At 38.6% G+C, this 19,509-nt stretch overlaps 2 protein-coding genes across 2 annotated transcripts; both read right to left on the reverse strand.

The window, feature by feature from the left end:
• Window positions 1-553: 553 nt before the first annotated feature.
• Window positions 554-10,156, reverse strand: sytl1 (synaptotagmin like 1). Its single transcript, XM_005797411.2, has 15 exons — window positions 10,049-10,156; window positions 8,543-8,668; window positions 7,649-7,800; window positions 7,439-7,550; window positions 7,299-7,353; window positions 7,171-7,204; window positions 7,049-7,089; window positions 5,775-5,894; window positions 5,444-5,610; window positions 5,229-5,331; window positions 4,970-5,131; window positions 3,465-3,543; window positions 3,271-3,370; window positions 2,686-2,891; window positions 554-1,772 (listed from the first exon to the last, which is right to left on the reverse strand). The coding sequence occupies exons 2-15, from the start codon at window positions 8,665-8,667 to the stop codon at window positions 1,630-1,632; spliced, it is 1,599 nt and encodes a 532-aa protein (XP_005797468.1). The 5' UTR covers window position 8,668; window positions 10,049-10,156; the 3' UTR covers window positions 554-1,629.
• A 3,821-nt stretch (window positions 10,157-13,977) lies between these two features.
• cd164l2 (CD164 molecule like 2) lies at window positions 13,978-17,426 on the reverse strand. Its single transcript, XM_005797412.3, has 6 exons — window positions 16,776-17,426; window positions 16,403-16,489; window positions 16,092-16,184; window positions 15,986-16,018; window positions 15,692-15,851; window positions 13,978-14,766 (listed from the first exon to the last, which is right to left on the reverse strand). Exons 1-6 carry the CDS (start codon window positions 16,852-16,854, stop codon window positions 14,751-14,753), a joined length of 468 nt encoding a protein of 155 aa, XP_005797469.3. The 5' UTR covers window positions 16,855-17,426; the 3' UTR covers window positions 13,978-14,750.
• Between the last annotated feature and the right edge of the window lie 2,083 nt (window positions 17,427-19,509).

Genomic DNA, 19,509 nt, shown 5'->3' on the forward strand with positions numbered 1-19,509 from the left:
GCGTTAGCATTTTTAGGGTATGTCTGCAGCTGCTTTTCACATCTACAATTGATGTCTCTCATTTGCAAACTAGCTCAAGCTCTGTTCTCTGGCAGAATATTGAGGATTAGCTTTTGCCACAGGTTCTCTCTTGGATTGAGGTCTGCACTTTGACTCTGGCTGAAGGTTTTTGGTTGATGGAAGATGGTGAGAAGTGAGACACTATGACCAGTCAAAACACATAAAAACAAAAAGGTTTCACCTCACACATTTTGTTTACAAACTGTAGAACATATAAGACATAGTTGTCATACAAGATGCAATTATGTTCTTTATTTTATTCTTTAACCAACGATAGTCATAAGGTTACTAACTATCTAATGACAGTTTCTGGCAAATCACAGCATGTAATAGTTAAATATGTGATACTGAATAGAAAAACTCGGTCAAAAAGCCAGTATGTCATCAGTTGTCACCATCTTATTTTACACAAACACAAGCAGTATTACTATACCCATTTTTAAAAAATCACTAGGCTTATTCCTTTATGAAAAAAGGTAACACATACTACATGTAAAAAGATCAGGATGTGTTTAATGGTTTCAAGATTAAAGATGAGGGTAAACTAGTTCAAATAAACTAATACCAATACTTTTCTCCAAATATGCTTTTCTGGTGGATCACCATATTTTAATGCAGCAAAATAGGATTAAAACTAAACTGATTTTGTAACAAAATATGTTAGCATATTGTGTTACAAAACCAAACCCTGTAAATGTGAGACATGGTTCTGTTTTAAAACCTGACATGAGATTTATTGCACCCAGTTAAAAACCCAGCTACTTTTACAGAGTAGTCCTTTTAAAGCTATTTTTTTTATTCTCATATCATCTCAGATGACAGCAAAAAACCTGTCATTGCCATCTGCTGGACGACACCTGTATAGGTTCAGACTGCGATTCTGCCATCAACTGTCTCTTTGATAAGGAAAGAATAGAGAAATTAGGGTTGACATTTGAACACCTTCTTTTGTAAAAGTGTAACATTACAGGACCTTATCTTCTGCTTAGGCTATTAACCATGTAGTCATTTAAATCGTTTCGTTATAAAGAGTGTAGTTGTGAGGTTCAAACACAAGATGGCGATGAGAATCATTCAAATGTATTTACAAATGAGTCATTAATAAAATAATATAAAACTTATTTTTACTAACAGAGTCAAAGATGATTGAAAAGAATGTAACAGCCCTAATACAAACAGGAGAATAATATTAACATTGGGTGTCTGCTGTTATCCAGTAAAAACCATATTTTTATTTTTATGCTTCCGGCTATAAGTGTCAACAAGAACAATCATTAATTTATAGATTACATTTAATATTAAATGAATAAACTGCAATTGATTATAAATGGGGTTTTTTTTCACCAGATTAAATACAGAGTGAACAAAGTGAATTTTAAAATGCAGACATCTGCAGACACCTGACTTATTCCTATACTTTAAGAATATTGCACAACTACTGACTTCATTTTCTGTGTGAGTGTCTGTGTACATCATAACAGAGAGGTTACATGTGCCAATAGCAAGGGGTTTCTCCCATCAGTCCAACAGATGGAACATGAATGAGCGTTTGAGTGCAAGATGCTATGGTCACACAGGCCGCTGTGTCAGGTTAGTTCTGATCGGCAGTGTCATGTCGATCCAGCGGTTTGGGTTTTCGATCATGGAGGTCCACACGGTGACTTCGTCTTCCGTGGAGTCCATCCAGCTAACGACTTCGCCGTAGCTCTGACCTGGCGTTAGAAAATGACACAAAGAAATTTTGCTGTGGACATCATCACAAGCATGCAGCCATGACACGTGACCACACACACACAAAAAAAACAACAACAAAAAACATACTGCATGCATATTTTTGCCTTCTGTCTGTTTTGTATGAAATGATTCATAAAGAAACAAATTGAGCATCATCTCAGGACACTTTGAAAAACAAAAGTACAATTTGCAAAATTCCACCGTTTGCGATATTTCTGTGCATATCCTCAGAAGGTAAATCATGACGTTTACACACAACTGATTCTTTCAGACGACAGTTATGCAATACAGGAAAAAACAGAAGCAATCCAAGATGTACAGCAAGTCATCTAGAAGTCATCTGAAGCAGGAAGTGTCCCCAGACCATCATACTACCACCACCACCACCACACCATTTCACTATTTGTATGAGCTTTTCTTTTTCCTCTCATATCTCATCAGTTCAACAAATATTTTTTTAACATACAGAAAACCTCGCCAATGCAACGTATGGAACAGAAGGAACCTACATTTTTGTATACAATCAGCTTTATTGGTGTTATTAACACTAACCAGTTTATGACTTAATTTGTCATATTTACAGTTGAAACAGAATACCTGCTGGCCTGGTAACTGCATTATATCATTAAGATTATTTTACATGGACAAAAGATGAGGGAGGAAATTTTCAAAACCATTCCTAGATGCTAAACTTAGGTCTTTTTATGAGCGTTTTTTTTTTTTTTTTTTAACCTTTTTACCTTTTAGCAATACATAATCCAGCTACAATATCCCAACTGCAAAATGAAAGTTTTTTTTTTCCTTTGTGAATACCAGAACCTTTGCTAGAAGCAACTGTTTGGTTTAATCGAAAGCCAACAGCTAAACTAATAAAAGCATAAAGATTCTCACCAGTTCCACAGCTCAGACGAACCCCTCCCAGATTGTCCGTCTTCAGTCCGTCTCTGTGCCAGACAGTGAGCTCAGCACAGGCCTCCCTCAAGTCGCTGCTTTGAAAGCCGTCATAGACCATGGTGTGGTTGTATGTCGGACTGACGGAGTGCTTCACCACCCGCGTCTTCTGACCGCTCTGTCGACTGACATCTGGAAGGATGTAGCTTGGTTTTGAAGGGAAGAGAGAGACAATCGAGACTTGATTTTAGTATATATTTCAACCAACTACAATGGGATTACAAAGTACAGGCAAAAGAAATTATTTAATGCACTACTCTTATAAAAACCAGACTGTGCTGATGTGTAGGAAAAGCATTACACAATTCCTTATGGCTTTAATCTGCATTTAAAAGTTCATGCAGAATTTAAAATGCAACATATTTTGATAGCACAATCACTTCATACATAAGGATTTTTCTTTTCAGTATTTCAATTTGTTGTGAAAATAGTATAAAGTTGCTATTCTATACCAGAGTTGCCAGTGGTCTGTGCTGTATTGTGTACTATTGATTAGAAATAAATCAAAAAGAAGAACAGCCGTACCTTTTCACAAAGGAGTCAATGGCGCCTCCTTTCTTAGACAGGAGACCTTGAGCTTCTCTGAGCCAGATGTGAACCTCTCCTGTCAAAGGCAGACCGCCACCTGAACACAAACACCCAAACTTTTATGTCCACACAGAATGTTACAGTATTCATGCATCTGTGGCGTGGATGCAGCTCAGGTTTATTCTCCTCACCCTCAGATCCCTCAGGAGAAAATTTAATAGACAACATGATATTCCCTCTAATGCTGATAGACTCTGGACTCAGGTGAACCTGTGTGTAAAAAAAGAAAGAAAACATCAAAGGATAAGAACAAAGTAATGGATGAAATTGCAGACTTGTGAAGGCTGGGACAGACCAAGGTTATGTAAAACCTTACTTAAAATTCACAGCATGTCTTCCTCTTCCTTCAGCTCTCCCAGACACAAGACACACTCCTCCCCTTTTATCTCCAACAGAGCTGCTAAAATGTCTGTTTCACATTCCCTCAGATACCAAATAAATGCAGATGCAGGTGGCAATACTTTTATGACAATTCATTTCATAACCAAACACAATTTCAGTTCCACTTTTGAAACAGTCTCTCATCACGTTCTCTTACTGATTAGAATAAGTTGGCATTATTACACACCTTATATTGTACCTTTCAGCTCATGTAAAGTTAAAACATTTTAGAAAACACGTTTCACCGGTTACCAGTGGTGTTCTTCTACCTCTTTTGGAGATTCATAGGAAATGCATGTTCATTCTGGTTGAGACCAGAACCATATGTACACTACAAAAATAAACCTTTTCCTCACTCTCTGACAAGAAATCAAGCAAATGCTTCTCATTCTGGGTCCGTTCAGATTACAAAAAGAATATTTCTCTTTGCTTAATGCTAAACAAATAACCCCAAAAAATTATGTTATTTTTTTATTATTATTATTATTTTACTTACTTCAAATTCTTATTTTTAATAAACTGCCCTTACTATTTGGTAAAATTGCCTTTTAAGTTTGATCAAGCCTGCGTCAAGTGCTTCAACACAAAAGCTGTCTCCTTCTTTGGGCTGTACTACTGTTACTGTACATTTTCTGGCTACATGTTGAAATGCTTTTAGTGAATCTTTTCTGTCTAATTTATCACATGAACTTTTGCACAGGCTTTGACCGACACAAAACAGCCGCCTGGGTCATTACTCCTTGTTGAACAAATTACTCTGGTCTTCTTTTTTACTTCCTAGTCTCTCTCTGATCTTTTACACCCACATCACTCTGATTTTCTGCACATTATCGTTTTTTCACAGTCTAAGATCCACCTCCTCCATCTCCCTCCTTGTAACCCCTGCAGTCCTGGTTGTTACTGACTGCTGTGCTCTCAGTCAAGTGGCCAAGCATCTTAAAATCCCTCTTATCACATTTTCAACTTTGATTCTCTCCCTACAACCAAAGCTGCTCTTAAAATATCTTTTAAAGTCGTTTACATTTTAGATTTTCTACTGTTGATATTTATATGTCATGTTGTGTTGACTCTTTTGTCTTTGGCCCTTTTAACAACCGTTTTCTCCATATTGCAGATCGGTATTTTCACTGCTGCATGGTGTTTTTCAGGGTCCAGACAGGAACCTTTCAATAAAATCCCTATTATTTTTATTGCCCACAATATTGCAGAATAGTTTAATTTGCTTGAAACTCTTTCAGGATGAGGCATTGCCTACCCTGGGCTGCAGATCTTGCCACAGGGGTTCAGTGCAGGTCCAGTCCCAGAGCCTCAGGGCCACCTCCACCTCCCCTAGAAACACATTTCTTCCCAGAGGTTCAGCGTGCCACACAGAGAGGTTCAGAGTCCGACTGCGCAGCTCCCCGATGCGAACTTTATACTGAAACAACATAATCAGAATAAATCTGTGAACGGTTTTGAAAGACACTGATTACAGTTGCCACTTAATACAATGTGCACTTGAGAGAGCATCTCACTCTGAGTGTCTGATCATAGACTGGGTTTAATGTTTTCTTCTTGACCGACGTTTTCTTCTTGCTGTGATGTGACTTGTCTGGCAAAAGATAGCTCTTTACATATCTGTGAAGTACACGCACACACACACACATGCACACACACATACATTTGCTTATTGATTCGGAGCTTGACATTACCGTTTTGAAGCTAGTCACATGAAAACACAATTGCTTACGGGTCGGAGCGGTTCTTGCGTGCTGAAGCAATGTCCTCACAGCGATACACTTTCACCTGGAGCTCCTCCCTGTGATTGTCGTAAACCAGTGAGTACTGGATACGGCCCCTCACCTCCACCGCTCCGAAATCCCCCGAGCTGAACAGACTCATCATGCTTCCACCGAGCTGCAACAAACACACAGAGACCAGCTCCTGCGTCACTGTCCTGAGCTGAGTCATCTTTGCGTCGCCCTGATAGTCAGCTGATCAATTGTGTGTGTTCAGTGAGTACGAGGGTGTGTGTGTGTGTGTGTGTGTGTGGGAAGGTGCGTGTGTGTGTGTGTGTATACCGTGTAGCTTGATTGAAGGCTACCGTTGGAGATGCTGGTTTTCACAAAAGCCGGATCTGGCTCTGTCAGGCTGCCGTTAAGAGAGTCTGAGTCCCCGTTGACACCCACAATGAAGTCTTCCTAGTTGGAAACATTCACAGGAGGATTTAGTACTCGTGCAAAGCAACATATTTCGTCAAGATGCACATACGATTCCATTAGTGGGTACACAATTTCAGTCAAACTGTTCAGATGCCAGGACTCTCTGAACATGGTGCCTGAAATTTAGTTTAAACGTTACAAAGAAATTCATACCCTGACTTGAAAAGAGTTGAATTGTGGGACTTTAATAGCACCCACCACATTTATTGGGGATTTAAAAAACTAAACTAAACTAAAGCAATTATTTTTTAAATTAAGCATTGTTGTCTACACATAATTTACTTTTTACAATTTGATCCATGAATTAATTCCTGAATTTCTTTTTACCTCCTCTTCAACATTGGAAAAACAGAGAATATGCTATCACAGTAGGGCTAGTGTGTGTTCTCTTGATCTGTTGATAAGTCAGGAAAAGGATATGAGAAAATTTGCACAGTGATATAATAATATAACATTGAAACAACTGGAACTGTGACAAACTAGACTGGATGAGGGTCCATATTTATCTTCTTTTCAAAAAAACATGGAGGATGGCAAGTCAGGTTAAAATAAAAAGGTTTATCAAGCAGCAGGATTGGTCATTTGGAATCATGAAGTACCTAAAACAAAAAAACTGGTTGTTTGGAAGTAAATAAGTGCCATCGCAGACATAAATATGTGGGATTTGTTAATTGCTCCGGCAATGATATGTGAAACTGAGGCAAAGATTCCGTTTTCTGTGGCCGCAATAATTTCAGTATTAAGCAATTTCATTCTGACTCACTAAATGAATGTAGCCAAATAAAATTTTTATGAGTTTTTTTTTTTTTTAGCGGCCAACTGCGTACAGGTAAACTTAGGCGGAGTACAAATGTTAACACATATAAAAACTACTAGCAGCAAGACTGTTTTGTGCTGAAACCTTTTCCGAAGAATATATTTAAGCCCAAATACTTCATATTGTCACTGTATAAATATCATCCTCCAAACAATTGAAAAGTTTTGGAAGGGAACATATTTGACTTATTCTTTCACGCAATGTCAAATATTGACTCAGTGTCAGTGGATGGAAGATAGAAACAGGCTAGCTGGACACTGTTTACCGAAGCAGTTACTCATAGTAATGTGTGAGTGTAGGCGGGCGATGTAATCACCTCAGGTTCTTCTGAGTGGCCATTACTTCTTGTTTCGCACTCTGTGAGCAAAACAGTGTGTGAATATTGTTACTCAGAAGCATCCAGTGACGAACAAAGGATTTTTGAGATTTTTTTCATACCTTTGTATGGAGAACTGTTCACATGATTCAAAACCTGTAATTGGAAGAAATTTGGCATTTAATTTAATATTAAAATGTGTAGCTCATAAATAATTTATAGTAGAGGATTAAAAAATCCAAACACACACATTGTCTGCTGTTGTTTCAGGTCTCAGTAAGTCAGGTTTCAGATGTTCCTCACCTCTGAAAGCGAAGTTAGAAATCAAAAATTGTTCCGATAATATTTACTGCAAGTAGAGCTTTTAATTTGGAAGGTCCTCTGACTGACCTTCCACTTTCCTCTTCGGTTTTGTCCTGCTGTTGTCCTTCTGCCTCAGGAAGGATGCCGTTCACCGGCGTTTCCTCCTTCTCTCCGATGAACAGCTTATTCAAGTTCACATCTGTTACCATCACAACCACCAGGGAACATTCACAGAGATAAATAGCCCTGCAGCAGCACAAAAGAACAGCCCCTCTCATTTAAGTGGTGAGAACTCACCTCTGCTCTTTGTCTTTCTGTGGCGTATGGAGGCCCGAATGAGGTCAGAGCCTGAAGTCCATCTGCAATGGCGTTTACTGTACTCCTCACTGAACCATTCTCCAGAAAGGAGCCGCAGACGAGACAGATTTTTTTCTGTCTGCTCAAGGTTCCTGCACCATCGACAGAGATCCAGAAACTGATGAAACTGAAACCTAAGGAACTGCTCCTTCACAAGAAAACTGATATCAGGTTACGTTAACCTCTTAACTGTTGACGCTTGCACGCAAGTCAATGACAACTAAGGAGGAATGTCACTGTTGACACTTTGACCTCAGTTAGCAGTTAATTTTTTTTCAAGATAAAGCGTTAATTTTCAAAGTTAAGCAAAAAATGGTCGGTCAGTAAAATATCACATCTGTCTGTAGAAAATGTTGATATTTCACATGCAAATGGGATAATAGCAGAAGGAATTCAAATATTTTATTTTTCTATTAAAAAAGGAAATATTAGGACTAAAAATAAACTTCCCAATTAAGTATTTGATCTAGGCTAACACAAGCACAATTGACATTTCATTTTGAAGGAAAAAAAAGATTTTTATGCCAATATATTTTCAGATTGGAAATTTACAAAGTTTCAAAATATGATTATATATATAAAACATTTTTTTATAATCTTTATGTTTTAGACAAAATGCAGTTCCACACCCAAAAACATTGAACAAACAAACTAATAGGTAGCTTGGCTATGACCTTTACTAATAACAAGACCTTAGTCCAACACTTAGAGATTATGGAGAAACAGTTCCCCCCTCCACTACCAGGGCCATTGATCCCTTGGATAATAATCCATATAAATGTGCAAATTTGCTTTCAAATGTGACCCCTTGGAAAATAATCACCTCTGACTGACCTTACTCGACCTTCATCGAGATGACGCAACTCCAAATCTCTCTGTAGGACCTGCAGGATGGAGGACTGCTCCTCCTCCGTCAGGTGGCTCAGGTCGAGAGTTGAGTCAACCCGCTGCCCAGCCATACTGGGAAGGAGAAGATGTTATCTTAAAGCAAATAAGCGCTACCTGTTAGGAATGGTATTATGTCCTGTTTGGATTTTATAGGGGTTGTTCAAGAAATCAAACAGATTTTTAAAAGTACACAAACTTAAGCTATCCATGTGAAACAGAGCATTGTTCGGTAGCACCAAGATGAAGGTCCTTATGTATTTATTCAACTGCAAACTGTATGCAGTCCCTATTTCCAGTAAAAGAGACGTACAGGGATTTTTATCAGACTATATAAAGCATATATATGTTAATAAAAATATTGGTGTAGATCGTTTTTCAGGTTTTCATTTCACCCTGGATGTGTGATGGGAGCATAAGATGGTCATTAATCTGTACAACCGGTTGTTGTTCTCCTCCTATTAAAGGCTATTAAAGAGAACAACACATAACAATGATGTGGCATGACCACATCATTGTGGCCGTTAACCCAGAGTTTAAAGAATGGTCATCTGAACTTGGGCATGTTAAAAACCAGACTGCAATTTGTAAAGGAAAATAATATGGGAGAAAACTGTTGCCAATACTAATCCAGGTTTCTCTCTGTGGCAGCTCACAAAGCTGGATTATCCTTGTTTTTGCAAAAGGCTATGAGTAGCATTCAATAACAATATTGAAACTGAGTGAAATAACATATATAACCACTTAATATTTACTGCAAAAACCTGCAACCCAATTGCTCATGCCACATCAAAATACAAGTCTTTGAAGTTGTTTCCCCTTCATGTGCTTTATGGGCACCAGTGGGCGAGTGGACATGCTGTGTCTTCAACCTGCAATGGCTTTCATCCTGATCACGTTTTACAATATATTTTATCTGCTGGTAAGTAACACTTTGCAACATAAAATTAGAAGACATTGCATCAGCAGAGCTCGTGTAGTCCTGCCCTCGAGTTAACTTATGCTGAAAAGTTTAGTAACTTATGTTGTGCAAAACGTTTAATCTTAATTGTGCGTGGGTGTTTTGGTAGGTGTGTTACCTGTGTTTAATTTGCGCAAGCGCAAACTGTTTGTCTGGAAAACAAATAGGCAACAAAAATAGGTTCCGCAAACACCCACTATTTCCATTATGTTTAACAGCCTGTGCTCTTTTGATTATTCTCGTCTAGTATCTCCCTTCAAATTATTTAAATGTTTTTAACAGTATATAAACAATAAAATATTAAGTGTATAGCCATCTTTACTGTTTCAGTAAAAAAAAAAAAAAAGATAGCTCCAGCAGGATTTTCATCCTCATAAAAAGGACATGAGTGGAGACACCTGTCGCCTCGTTCTCACATTTAATTTCTTTCCTCACCAACTTCTTTTAGAAACAGCACATCCATACGCATAAAATACAGTGGAAATATGTTTTACCTTATCTGACAGCTTCCACCTGTTCCATTTGGGAGAAATGCGGGGAAAAGTTTTCCAGAGTGCGCTTTGCGTCTGTCTGTTTGTGTGCTGAGCAAACGCAGTGAACACGCCCTCGGGATCAATCCGCACAGGGGCAGCCCTCTGCTTGGAGCTCAGCGTGAGAACAAACACGAAACAGGGCCACGCACACAAGCAGAGACTGTGTGTGTGCGGGCGCGTGTGCCGGTGCGGGGGCTTGGGGGGAGCGTGTGTGTGTGCTTGCGTAGAGCAGAGGCCGCCAAAGTGGAGGGTCTAAATTTAATTTATATGAATCAAATGTAGTTCAGAAGGGATTAAATGAACTGAAAATAAATGCTAGAGTCGCCCTAATTTTAAATAATATTACACGCATGCAGGCTATTCCCCGTAGTATGTAATGATTTGAAATAAAATGACCTGGTAGGACTACAACAATCTTAATTTTTTTTTTTTACCTTTGTCTATCACATTTTTAAAATACTTATGTTTCTTATGATTAACTTTTGTTCTAAATAGTAAATGTCGATCAGGGTAAAGTTTGAGGAATTCACAATGTTCAACTGCATCAAGATATATCTTGATGTGCTATCAGTTTTCCATTGAATTTTTTAATTTTTGTATTTTTTTCCATTTTAAATGATAATCTGAACATCTGGTAATAAAGTTTCAATGCTCTGTGAAGTCTCCAGGTAACTCAAAAGTATTAGCAGATTGAATCAGAAATTAGGCCAAGCCACCAGTTTCACTTTTTTCATCCTGAAATAAACGAAACTTCATCAAAACAGAGTGTTTGCATGTTATTGAATTAAATCAAACATGCTGCAACATTTCAGCAGCGATTTTACAAATTCTGTAGCTGTACAGGAAATAAATTTTATATATTCTGTGGTATGAGCATCATAATGTTTCAAGTACACTGCCCACATGAAGAAGTGTGACCTCAGAAACTGCATCAGTCACCCAGTCATAGCAGTACTTTCCTATGGGGTGGAACTTGTTATTTATGTTGCATTAAAGTTGGATTGCAAGTTTTAGGTTGGATCTGGGAATGATTTCTCATCAAAGCTGAGCTTGTTTTTGCTGTTAGAAAACCCACAGGATTTGCTAATTGCTGTGTTTTCCTCAGCACTACTGTTGCAGTATATGCCAATAATGATGATTTTTGTGTGTGTGTGTGTGTGTGGGTGAGTGTTTTATAAATTTGAACAACAAAGTAACATGTTTACAAATCAGGGTTTACAGTACTAAAGACATTTAAATCTGCTAACAAAAGCAGTACTAAAGACATTTAAATCTGCTAACAAAAGCTAATGCCTCCAACTTTCCCTATGCTCAATATGCATTGGGATGCTCTGTCCATACTAGATGTTGAGTTCAGAGTTGTTTGGGGACTTCCAATTTTTTAAATCTGGAACTGTAGCTTTAGGTTATATTTTTGTTGCATTTCCAACCAAGAATCCTCAAATACCAACTTCCAAAAACAAAAAAATCTGTACCTGAAAGATATGATGACTTATGGGTACTTATAGTAGGTGTATAGCCCATCAAGGTTCTCAAAGCCCAAAATTAGTCAAGTGATCATTAAAAACAAAGAAGGAAATGAGACGGTTAACTCATTACAAAAGTACCTGCGATAGTGGAGAATACTGTTAATGTAAGGTCTTTCATCCCAATATATTTTAGTTTTCCACATGTAGTCACAAGTAAAACATTTTTGAATTGGCCAACCTATGTGAAAGAATATTATCATATAGACCACTGACAGATGTAATGGTGCCTACTCCTAAACTCCCTGTAAATGTTTTAATGTGTTAGAGGCTGGAGAAACGGGCACGCTTACTCCTTCTGGGTGTGACACATATAACCCACAAAAGCATTGTTTCAGACCCTTTTATGGAAACAACTATCTCTGATGGATGTGGCCTCTTTCAGAAGGGATAAAGTTTCCTATCCCAAAGCAAATATGATTCAGGAATTGCCAACATCTAGGTGCTACATACCACAGGAGTCGAGTGCAATACATGCCTGGAGTGCCCTAAGGGCAGCACAATTGGGAGTAAACATAGGCAGGGGATCTATATGCATAATCAAAGTACCAATTAAAGGAATTTGATGGGTTTCATTGTGAACATGCGTGAAGTGGTTATTCAAGGTAGTTGCATAAATGTCAGGGGTACTCCAAGTCTGGCTATTTTTCAATTGTACTTGACTTTGTGTACATTGTTTTTGCCAGTGTGTGTATTTTGGGTATGGCTGTTGTTATGTTGCCTTGTGTTCCTGTTTTGATATGCTTATAATACTTTTACGGTTTACTCAACGACAGCACAGGTCACAAATAGAAAACAGGAAGATGCAGCTGGATGCAACTACAGATATTATCTTTTGCTTAATAAAGTTTTGCATAATGTTCTTCCCGTTCAACAGTATAACACAGCAGCTTTAGCTGTCACAGCCTTACAAACCTTTGGTTGGTGTAATGAATGGAGAAATTACAAATAGAGATGGATTTATTGTAAGTAGTTTTTCACTGATTTTTTTGAGGCAATTTTTTTCTAACACTAGTATTAAAATTATTTACTTATACCATTACAATAGTTATCTGCTTAAACGTTCCCTATATGTCAAAAACTAGAAAATGGATAATAAACAACCCCATCACTGCTACTTTCCTGTTGTAGCCAGCTATGCTACATTGCTAATGCTAGTTTGTATATGAACAGGAACTGATGGAGATTTGGTTTCAGGTTTTAATTTTTTTTGTTTATTTGCCACAGATAGTTTTTGCCCTCTTTGGCACTTGACTTGTGAAATAATAATAATAATAATAATAATAATAATAATAATAATAATAATAATAATAATAATAATAATAATAATAATAATAATAATAATAATAATGTTTGTTTAAAAATTTTGGCTTAAATGTTAAAGAACTCCTTTTAAATAAGTTATTCTGAAACCGGATATTTGGCAGGGTGACATGACACACTCACACATACACACACACACCCCCACACAAGGATGTTTTGCCAAATGGTAGGGTGGAGGTGGGATTTAACTCGTCTCCCTGCAGTTTTCCACACCTATTAAGCAAATAGTGAGTTAGCACACACGTACACACCTGCTCATACGAGTGATTCCTCATGTTTTACGAAAGGAGGAAAGACTGGTCGGTTGTACATTAACTATTGGTGTTTGTTGGACTTCCCTTTCACGCAGTAGAAAAGTGTTTGTGTGTGTAGGGGGAGGGCAGATTAGGAGTGAGAAAGGCTTGTGTTCAGTCCTGTTCTTTGTCAACAGTCTTGGAAAAGAGCCATCGTCTGCTCAGTTGGGAAAACCTTTTTGTGTGGGTTTATTCAAGCCTGTAAAGCTTTGGCACACCGGCCTCACCATTCCTCCCCTTCAGGCCTCCACCAGTTCTGTGCCTGCGCTACACACTCACCCTGACTTAGAGACGCTCTACACAGGGACACCACAATTGTTATTCATCCCTTTATCATATCATCATGAAGTTACAGATCTCTAAAATGTACCTGATGTTCACACCTAAGCACCTCTCAGTCTTATAAGAGACTGAGGTGATCCCTCAGAGTCGATTGAAGCAATAAGAACAACACAGAAAGACGAGACATGTATTTGTCCCCAGAATCAGCATTAACATGTGAAAACATCACCAAGTGATAAGAACGGTCAATGGGAAGTATGAAGTCTTACTTTTTCCCCCCACAACTTTTAAAAAATACATTGAAAAATAGACAGTCAGTACAAAGATGGTTTCTTGACATTAATTAGATAGAAGTAAGCGTTTTTAAATGGTAATGTATAGACAAGTAAGAGGAATGTGAGGTGAAAAAGATCAGAATGAGAGTGATGTTTGTTAAAAAAAAAAAAACAGCATTTCAGCATGGCGGTGGTAGTATCAAGGTTTGGTGTTTTATTGTGCTGCATTGGAAACAGGAAGAGTGTGTCACTGTTACGAAAACAAGAAAAATAGTGAAATTAACAATGTAATACAATTCTAAATAAAATGAACGATTTGATAATTGTTAAGTTTTAACAAGAATGACAAAACTTAAGTCATTGTTGAGAGCCTAACTTTATTTCCAATTAGTTTCTTTGGGGCAGGAAACTAGATTCAAAGGAGCTTGCAAAGGCCTGTGAATGTCCTGTCTTCTAACGCACAACTGATTATCATCATGTGGTGCAAGATGATAAATTATAAATAAATAAAACAAACAAATAAATAAAAACCAGTTCACAAACATTAAAACTCCACTGTAAAGCAAGATAATATTTATTGCAATGCTTCTTAGTCGCACATGAAACTGTCTCTTTTATGAACAAGAGTATGTGTGAAGCTTTTTTTTCTGACCTACTGTCTGCACAGTTGTGTAACCCGTTCTCAATAGCTGTGTATTATTCACAGCATACGTCTCAAAGCCACTGATGAACTGTAAATACAAGCATAAATATAGTCAAAATATAGGGGAAAAAATGTTTCTCATAAACATAGCCATCCCACAGGGGTTTATGAAGGGCACCAAACCAAAAATGACAGGGGCTCAAAAAACAACAACACAAAAATATCTTGTCGTTACTCGATGAGTCACGCTCTGCTGCTGCTGCTGCTGCTGCTGCTGCTGCTGCTGTCCTCCATCCTGTCTGCCCTTCAAACATCTTGTCCTCACTGTGGCTGCTCTCTGTGCAAAGACAGAACAATTTGTAAGCAGACTGATAAGAGTTTGTCACCAGACTCGTTACACAATGAAGGTCTGAGAGGCTGAAGAGTGATTTCTGGTGCCTTGCAAAAGTGTTCCTAAGCCTTGAGCTTTTCCACATTCTGCCTGGTTACAATCACAAATTTCAAGGAATTTTATGTCATGGACTGACCCAAGTTAGTGCATAACTGTGAAATGGAAGAAATGAAATACATGAATATGTCCCAATATCCTTTGATCTAAGCCATCCCCTTTTGCATGTTGTCCAATTTTCCTCTGGCCATAGCACCTTTCCTCTGCACATCTGCTGTCTACTATTCACTAATTGTGGCAAATTTTACACAGCACTTATGATGACTTTCTTTTAACAATTTCTTTCCACTTTTCCAGGAGAGCCACTATTGTGGAGTGTGGAAATAACATTTTCCTGTGAACAGATTATGAGCTTCGAATGCTGTATGTGCCTGCTGGACTCGTGCCACAATCATGTTTGCTGTTGTGCCATTTTCTTGCCTTTTTCTGATTATGGATAGCGCAGAGCTTGAGATGTTCCAAACTTCTGGTATTCTAATCCTGCTAAAAATTTCTTCACATCTTTATCCCTAATATATCTTCTTTGTTCCTTGGTCTCTCTGATACATTTTATTGACGAATGTTTTCTGCCTTTTCCGTCCACTTATCAAACATGCTCCATGTTGGTCTAACACATGAAATCCTAAGAAAAGTGCATTACATTGTAAAATGTTAAAACAAAGTCCAGGGATGCACTGTGCCTTGAATGATTTTAAAAGGCACAGTGCATATTGTAAATTATTCTTGCCACCAGGGGCTGCTGGTGCCTCACTTCAACTGGTGACTCAGACATGAATAGGTGCCGGATCTCTTACACCTACATGCTCATACTCACATGGGGTCATAGTTGCTCTGCTCTTTGGATTTGAGGAAGCGCATGGCGAGAAAGCCGCCACCCTGCAGGCACAGAACCAGTATGATCCCACCTATGAAGCTGGCCATGTCAAACTTGGCCTGGGAAAACTCAGAAGTTGAGTCGGAGCTGCTGTCACCACCTGTACGAGAACAAAGTTCACAGAGTTCCCGTTGCCATCGCATCAACACGACTGGGTGCAAAGAATTGTGTTTGACGCAAGAAAGAAAGGAGAGGGGTAGAAGTGGCAGCTGAGACACAGCTGATTCAATTTACCTGAGTCTCCACCGGCAGCAGCACTCTCTACAGCTGGGTAATGAAATATGTGATAGAGTTAGAGAAGCGTCTTAAATATACTTAATGGATTTGTGTTTTTAAGTACCTGTGCACAGTTCAGAAACTCTGGTCCAGCTGCAGTTCATGCCATTGTCAGCAGAATCCCCCTGATCAGTGACACACATGCCTGTGTCGTTACCTGAGAGAAAACAGAAGCAGCTTTTCACTGTGTGTCACCGTGCGTTCGTGGGATGCTAAATAATTCAGCCTTCTGGTTCAAACGACCAGAGCTTGTGTTACAGCAGCTGTGATGATTGAATTACTATCAGAGGTCAGTTGTGTGTGGGGAGCGGAGGGGTGTGTGCGTGTGCATGTGTGGGCGTGTGTGGGGGTGTGCATGTGTGTGTGTGCTCTTACCAGTTGGACAAAGCCTCCAGACGCAGCCTGTCAGGTTAAGCATGGAGTCTCCAACACACAGGTCACATGACTCAGCCTGGGAGCAATCTGGAGAATAAAACTGTGCCATCAGTCATAATCATCATACGATTCGGGAATTTTAACATTTTCAATGATTAAGATATGAGATAAAGAGGGGGAAAAATTTACAAATTAATCTCACTGAGTTTGTGAGAAACATTACAAAAATGTAGGACAGCCAGTAACCATCTTTATTTCTGAACCAAATAAAGATGGTTCAGAAAGACTAAGCCAACAAGGTTGGGGTAAAATGTACAGAACAAAATTTGTTCTTACATGAAAAAATAAATACGAACCATCAAACGATTCCTACCTGACTGTGAGTGTGCAAAAGGAACCGCTGCTAGAAGCAGCACAGACAGAAAAAGGAGCCTTTGTGCTAAATGTTCCATTGTGATAAACAATAATGTCTGGAGTTCACACCCTAAAACTTCAGCAAATTCTCAGCAAAAAGTGAACTATCTTCAGCCAGTCCTTAAAAGAGAATCCAAAGTTTCCAAAAGAGATATGGTTCCCAGCGAGGACGCACCGAGAAAGAGACCAGGAGAACCTGGTAACATGAGCAAGACCAAACTTGGTTCCCCTGGCAACCAGGTGTCCCACCTCAACCCTCCTGAAACAAACACCGGTTTGAACAGACTGACACCTGTTTACCGCAGCAGTCCTCGCATGAGCAGAGACACGTGCATTTCCTCACGTCTTCACAAAAAGCAGGAGCTTGAATAACTTCGTCCAAATCAGGATCGATCAGGTCGATACATTGGTTTCCAGTTTTCCTTTCACAGCCCGTTTCAAGACTGCAGTTTTCTGAAATCTACTTTGAGCATCTAAACACCAATTTCTGCTTAAAGATTAATGTGGTGAGATACAGTGCTGTTAATATTAACCCTATTACTGAAAAGTGAGAATACAGTGTCACTTTAACTAAGAGAAAATACAAAACATTCTGTACATCTAAAGTAAAACAAAACCTGCACATGGATGGATGGATGGATGGATGGATGGATGGATGGATGGATGGATGGATGGATGGATGGATGGATGGATGGATGGATGGATGGATGGACGGACAGACAGACAGAGACAGATAAACAGATAGACAGATAGATAGATAGATAGATAGATAGATAGATAGATAGATAGATAGATAGATAGATAGATAGATAGATAGATAGATAGATAGATAGATAGATAGATAGATAGATAGATAGATAGATAGATAGATAGATAGATAGATAGATAGATAGATAGATAGATAGATAGATAGATAGATAGATAGATAGATAGATAGATAGATAGATAGATAGATAGATAGATAGATAGATAGATAGATAGATAGATAGATAGATAGATAGATAGATAGATAGATAGATAGATAGATAGATAGATAGATAGATAGATAGATAGATAGATAGATAGATAGATACCCTTGCAGCTGTCTCATTGAGATACACTGAGTCACAGCGACCAACCAGACCATTCAGTAGAGTCACGACACACTTTGCATGTTAATACAATTAACCCCACAATCACCACCTCTTTCTCTCACAGTCATGTTGCTTACATGATACAACGTGGCATTGACTCCCAACTTGTCTGGGTGGAAACAATCTGACAAGTCAGTAGAGAGAAAGAGGGAACAATCCTTACAAGCAATTTTTCCCCTCCCACTCGTAGCACAATTAAACATACACAAAAACATCTATATGTCGAGGATATGCATCTCACTTAAAGACTGGAGTATCAGAATCAGACAGTTTGCAAAAATATTGATGATGTCCCTGACATCTACTTTGAGGAAATTATTCACGCAGGACAGATGATCTTGGAAAAAAAAAACAAAACAAAACAAAAAAAACAGCTGTGATGTTGCAGAAATGTGGAGAAGCTCGCGATATTTTTATTTATTTATTTATTTTTTTAAGGTAACGAGCGTTGTAGCTACTCCAGAGCGTCTCTGTGGCGTAGGTGGCATTTATGTGCAGGAAGCGCGACCATATAAGGCTCGGTCAGAACGAGATTCCCTCCAGTTAGATCACTGCTCTGCGTCCACTCACAGACATCTATCCTGCATCACCCACGCTCATTGTCAGACAGGGGAAAGCCACGTTTTCGTCCCCCACCGACGCCCCCCTGCAGGGATGGATTTTCTCTGTTAACTGACGAGAAAATGCATCAGAAAGCAGCAAACTAAATGTGCTAAATTATCCCTAGTTAACAGGAAATGTAATCGTTACTGCAAATCAAATTAGCTATAATAAATGCTCGGAATACAGAAAAATGAAAAACTCTCCCTTTTTCACTCTAATTTGATGAAGAAGAAAAGAAAACCCTTGAAAAATAGGAAACAATCTGATTGTTGCTTCTCGGTGGTTTAACTTCACATTTTAAAACATAACGCAACTGGATTAAACCAATAATAAAGGTGACACAGATCATTTTAAAATTGCCTGTTTTCTCGTGTTTCGTTATGCAACCTAAAATCTGTGTTTCTGTGATGTCTGAGGGTGTGGAAATAAACTATCTCTACCAGTACAACCTATTTTCCTTGCATATTTTGTAACATCGGCTTTGCTTCATAATGTAAAGTTCTTCAAGGAGAATGAGGGTGGGGGGGAAAGAGCTAATATCCCTGAATCATATTCAGTTGCTTCTATTGATGCCATTGCTTATGTTGATATCTCAGTTAAATTACATTTAAAAACAGAAAAAAACTCCTCTCCTGCGTATCAAAATTATTCTCATTTGTTTATAACATAACTACAAGAAACAGTGATAGTTGTAGTAGCCTAATAGATTAGAAAGAAAAAAAGAGGATAGCGCAAATCTTCAAAATCCAAGATCGATAACTGACACGCATAATAAATTGCACAAATTTGTGGGTTTTTGACGCTCACGGTTCTTTATCTGCTGATGTAACTGGATGTTTTTCATGTACAGCCCCTACAGGGGTTCGTTGCACGCAGATTCGCGTCGCTCTGCAGGACGTCGCCCCATGAGTCATCCCCCGGTGCTGCTGCGTTTCAGCACCACGGACAGCTCCGGCG

This window comes from Xiphophorus maculatus, chromosome 13 (assembly GCF_002775205.1).
Source record: "Xiphophorus maculatus strain JP 163 A chromosome 13, X_maculatus-5.0-male, whole genome shotgun sequence".
Taxonomy (NCBI): Eukaryota; Metazoa; Chordata; class Actinopteri; order Cyprinodontiformes; family Poeciliidae; genus Xiphophorus; species Xiphophorus maculatus.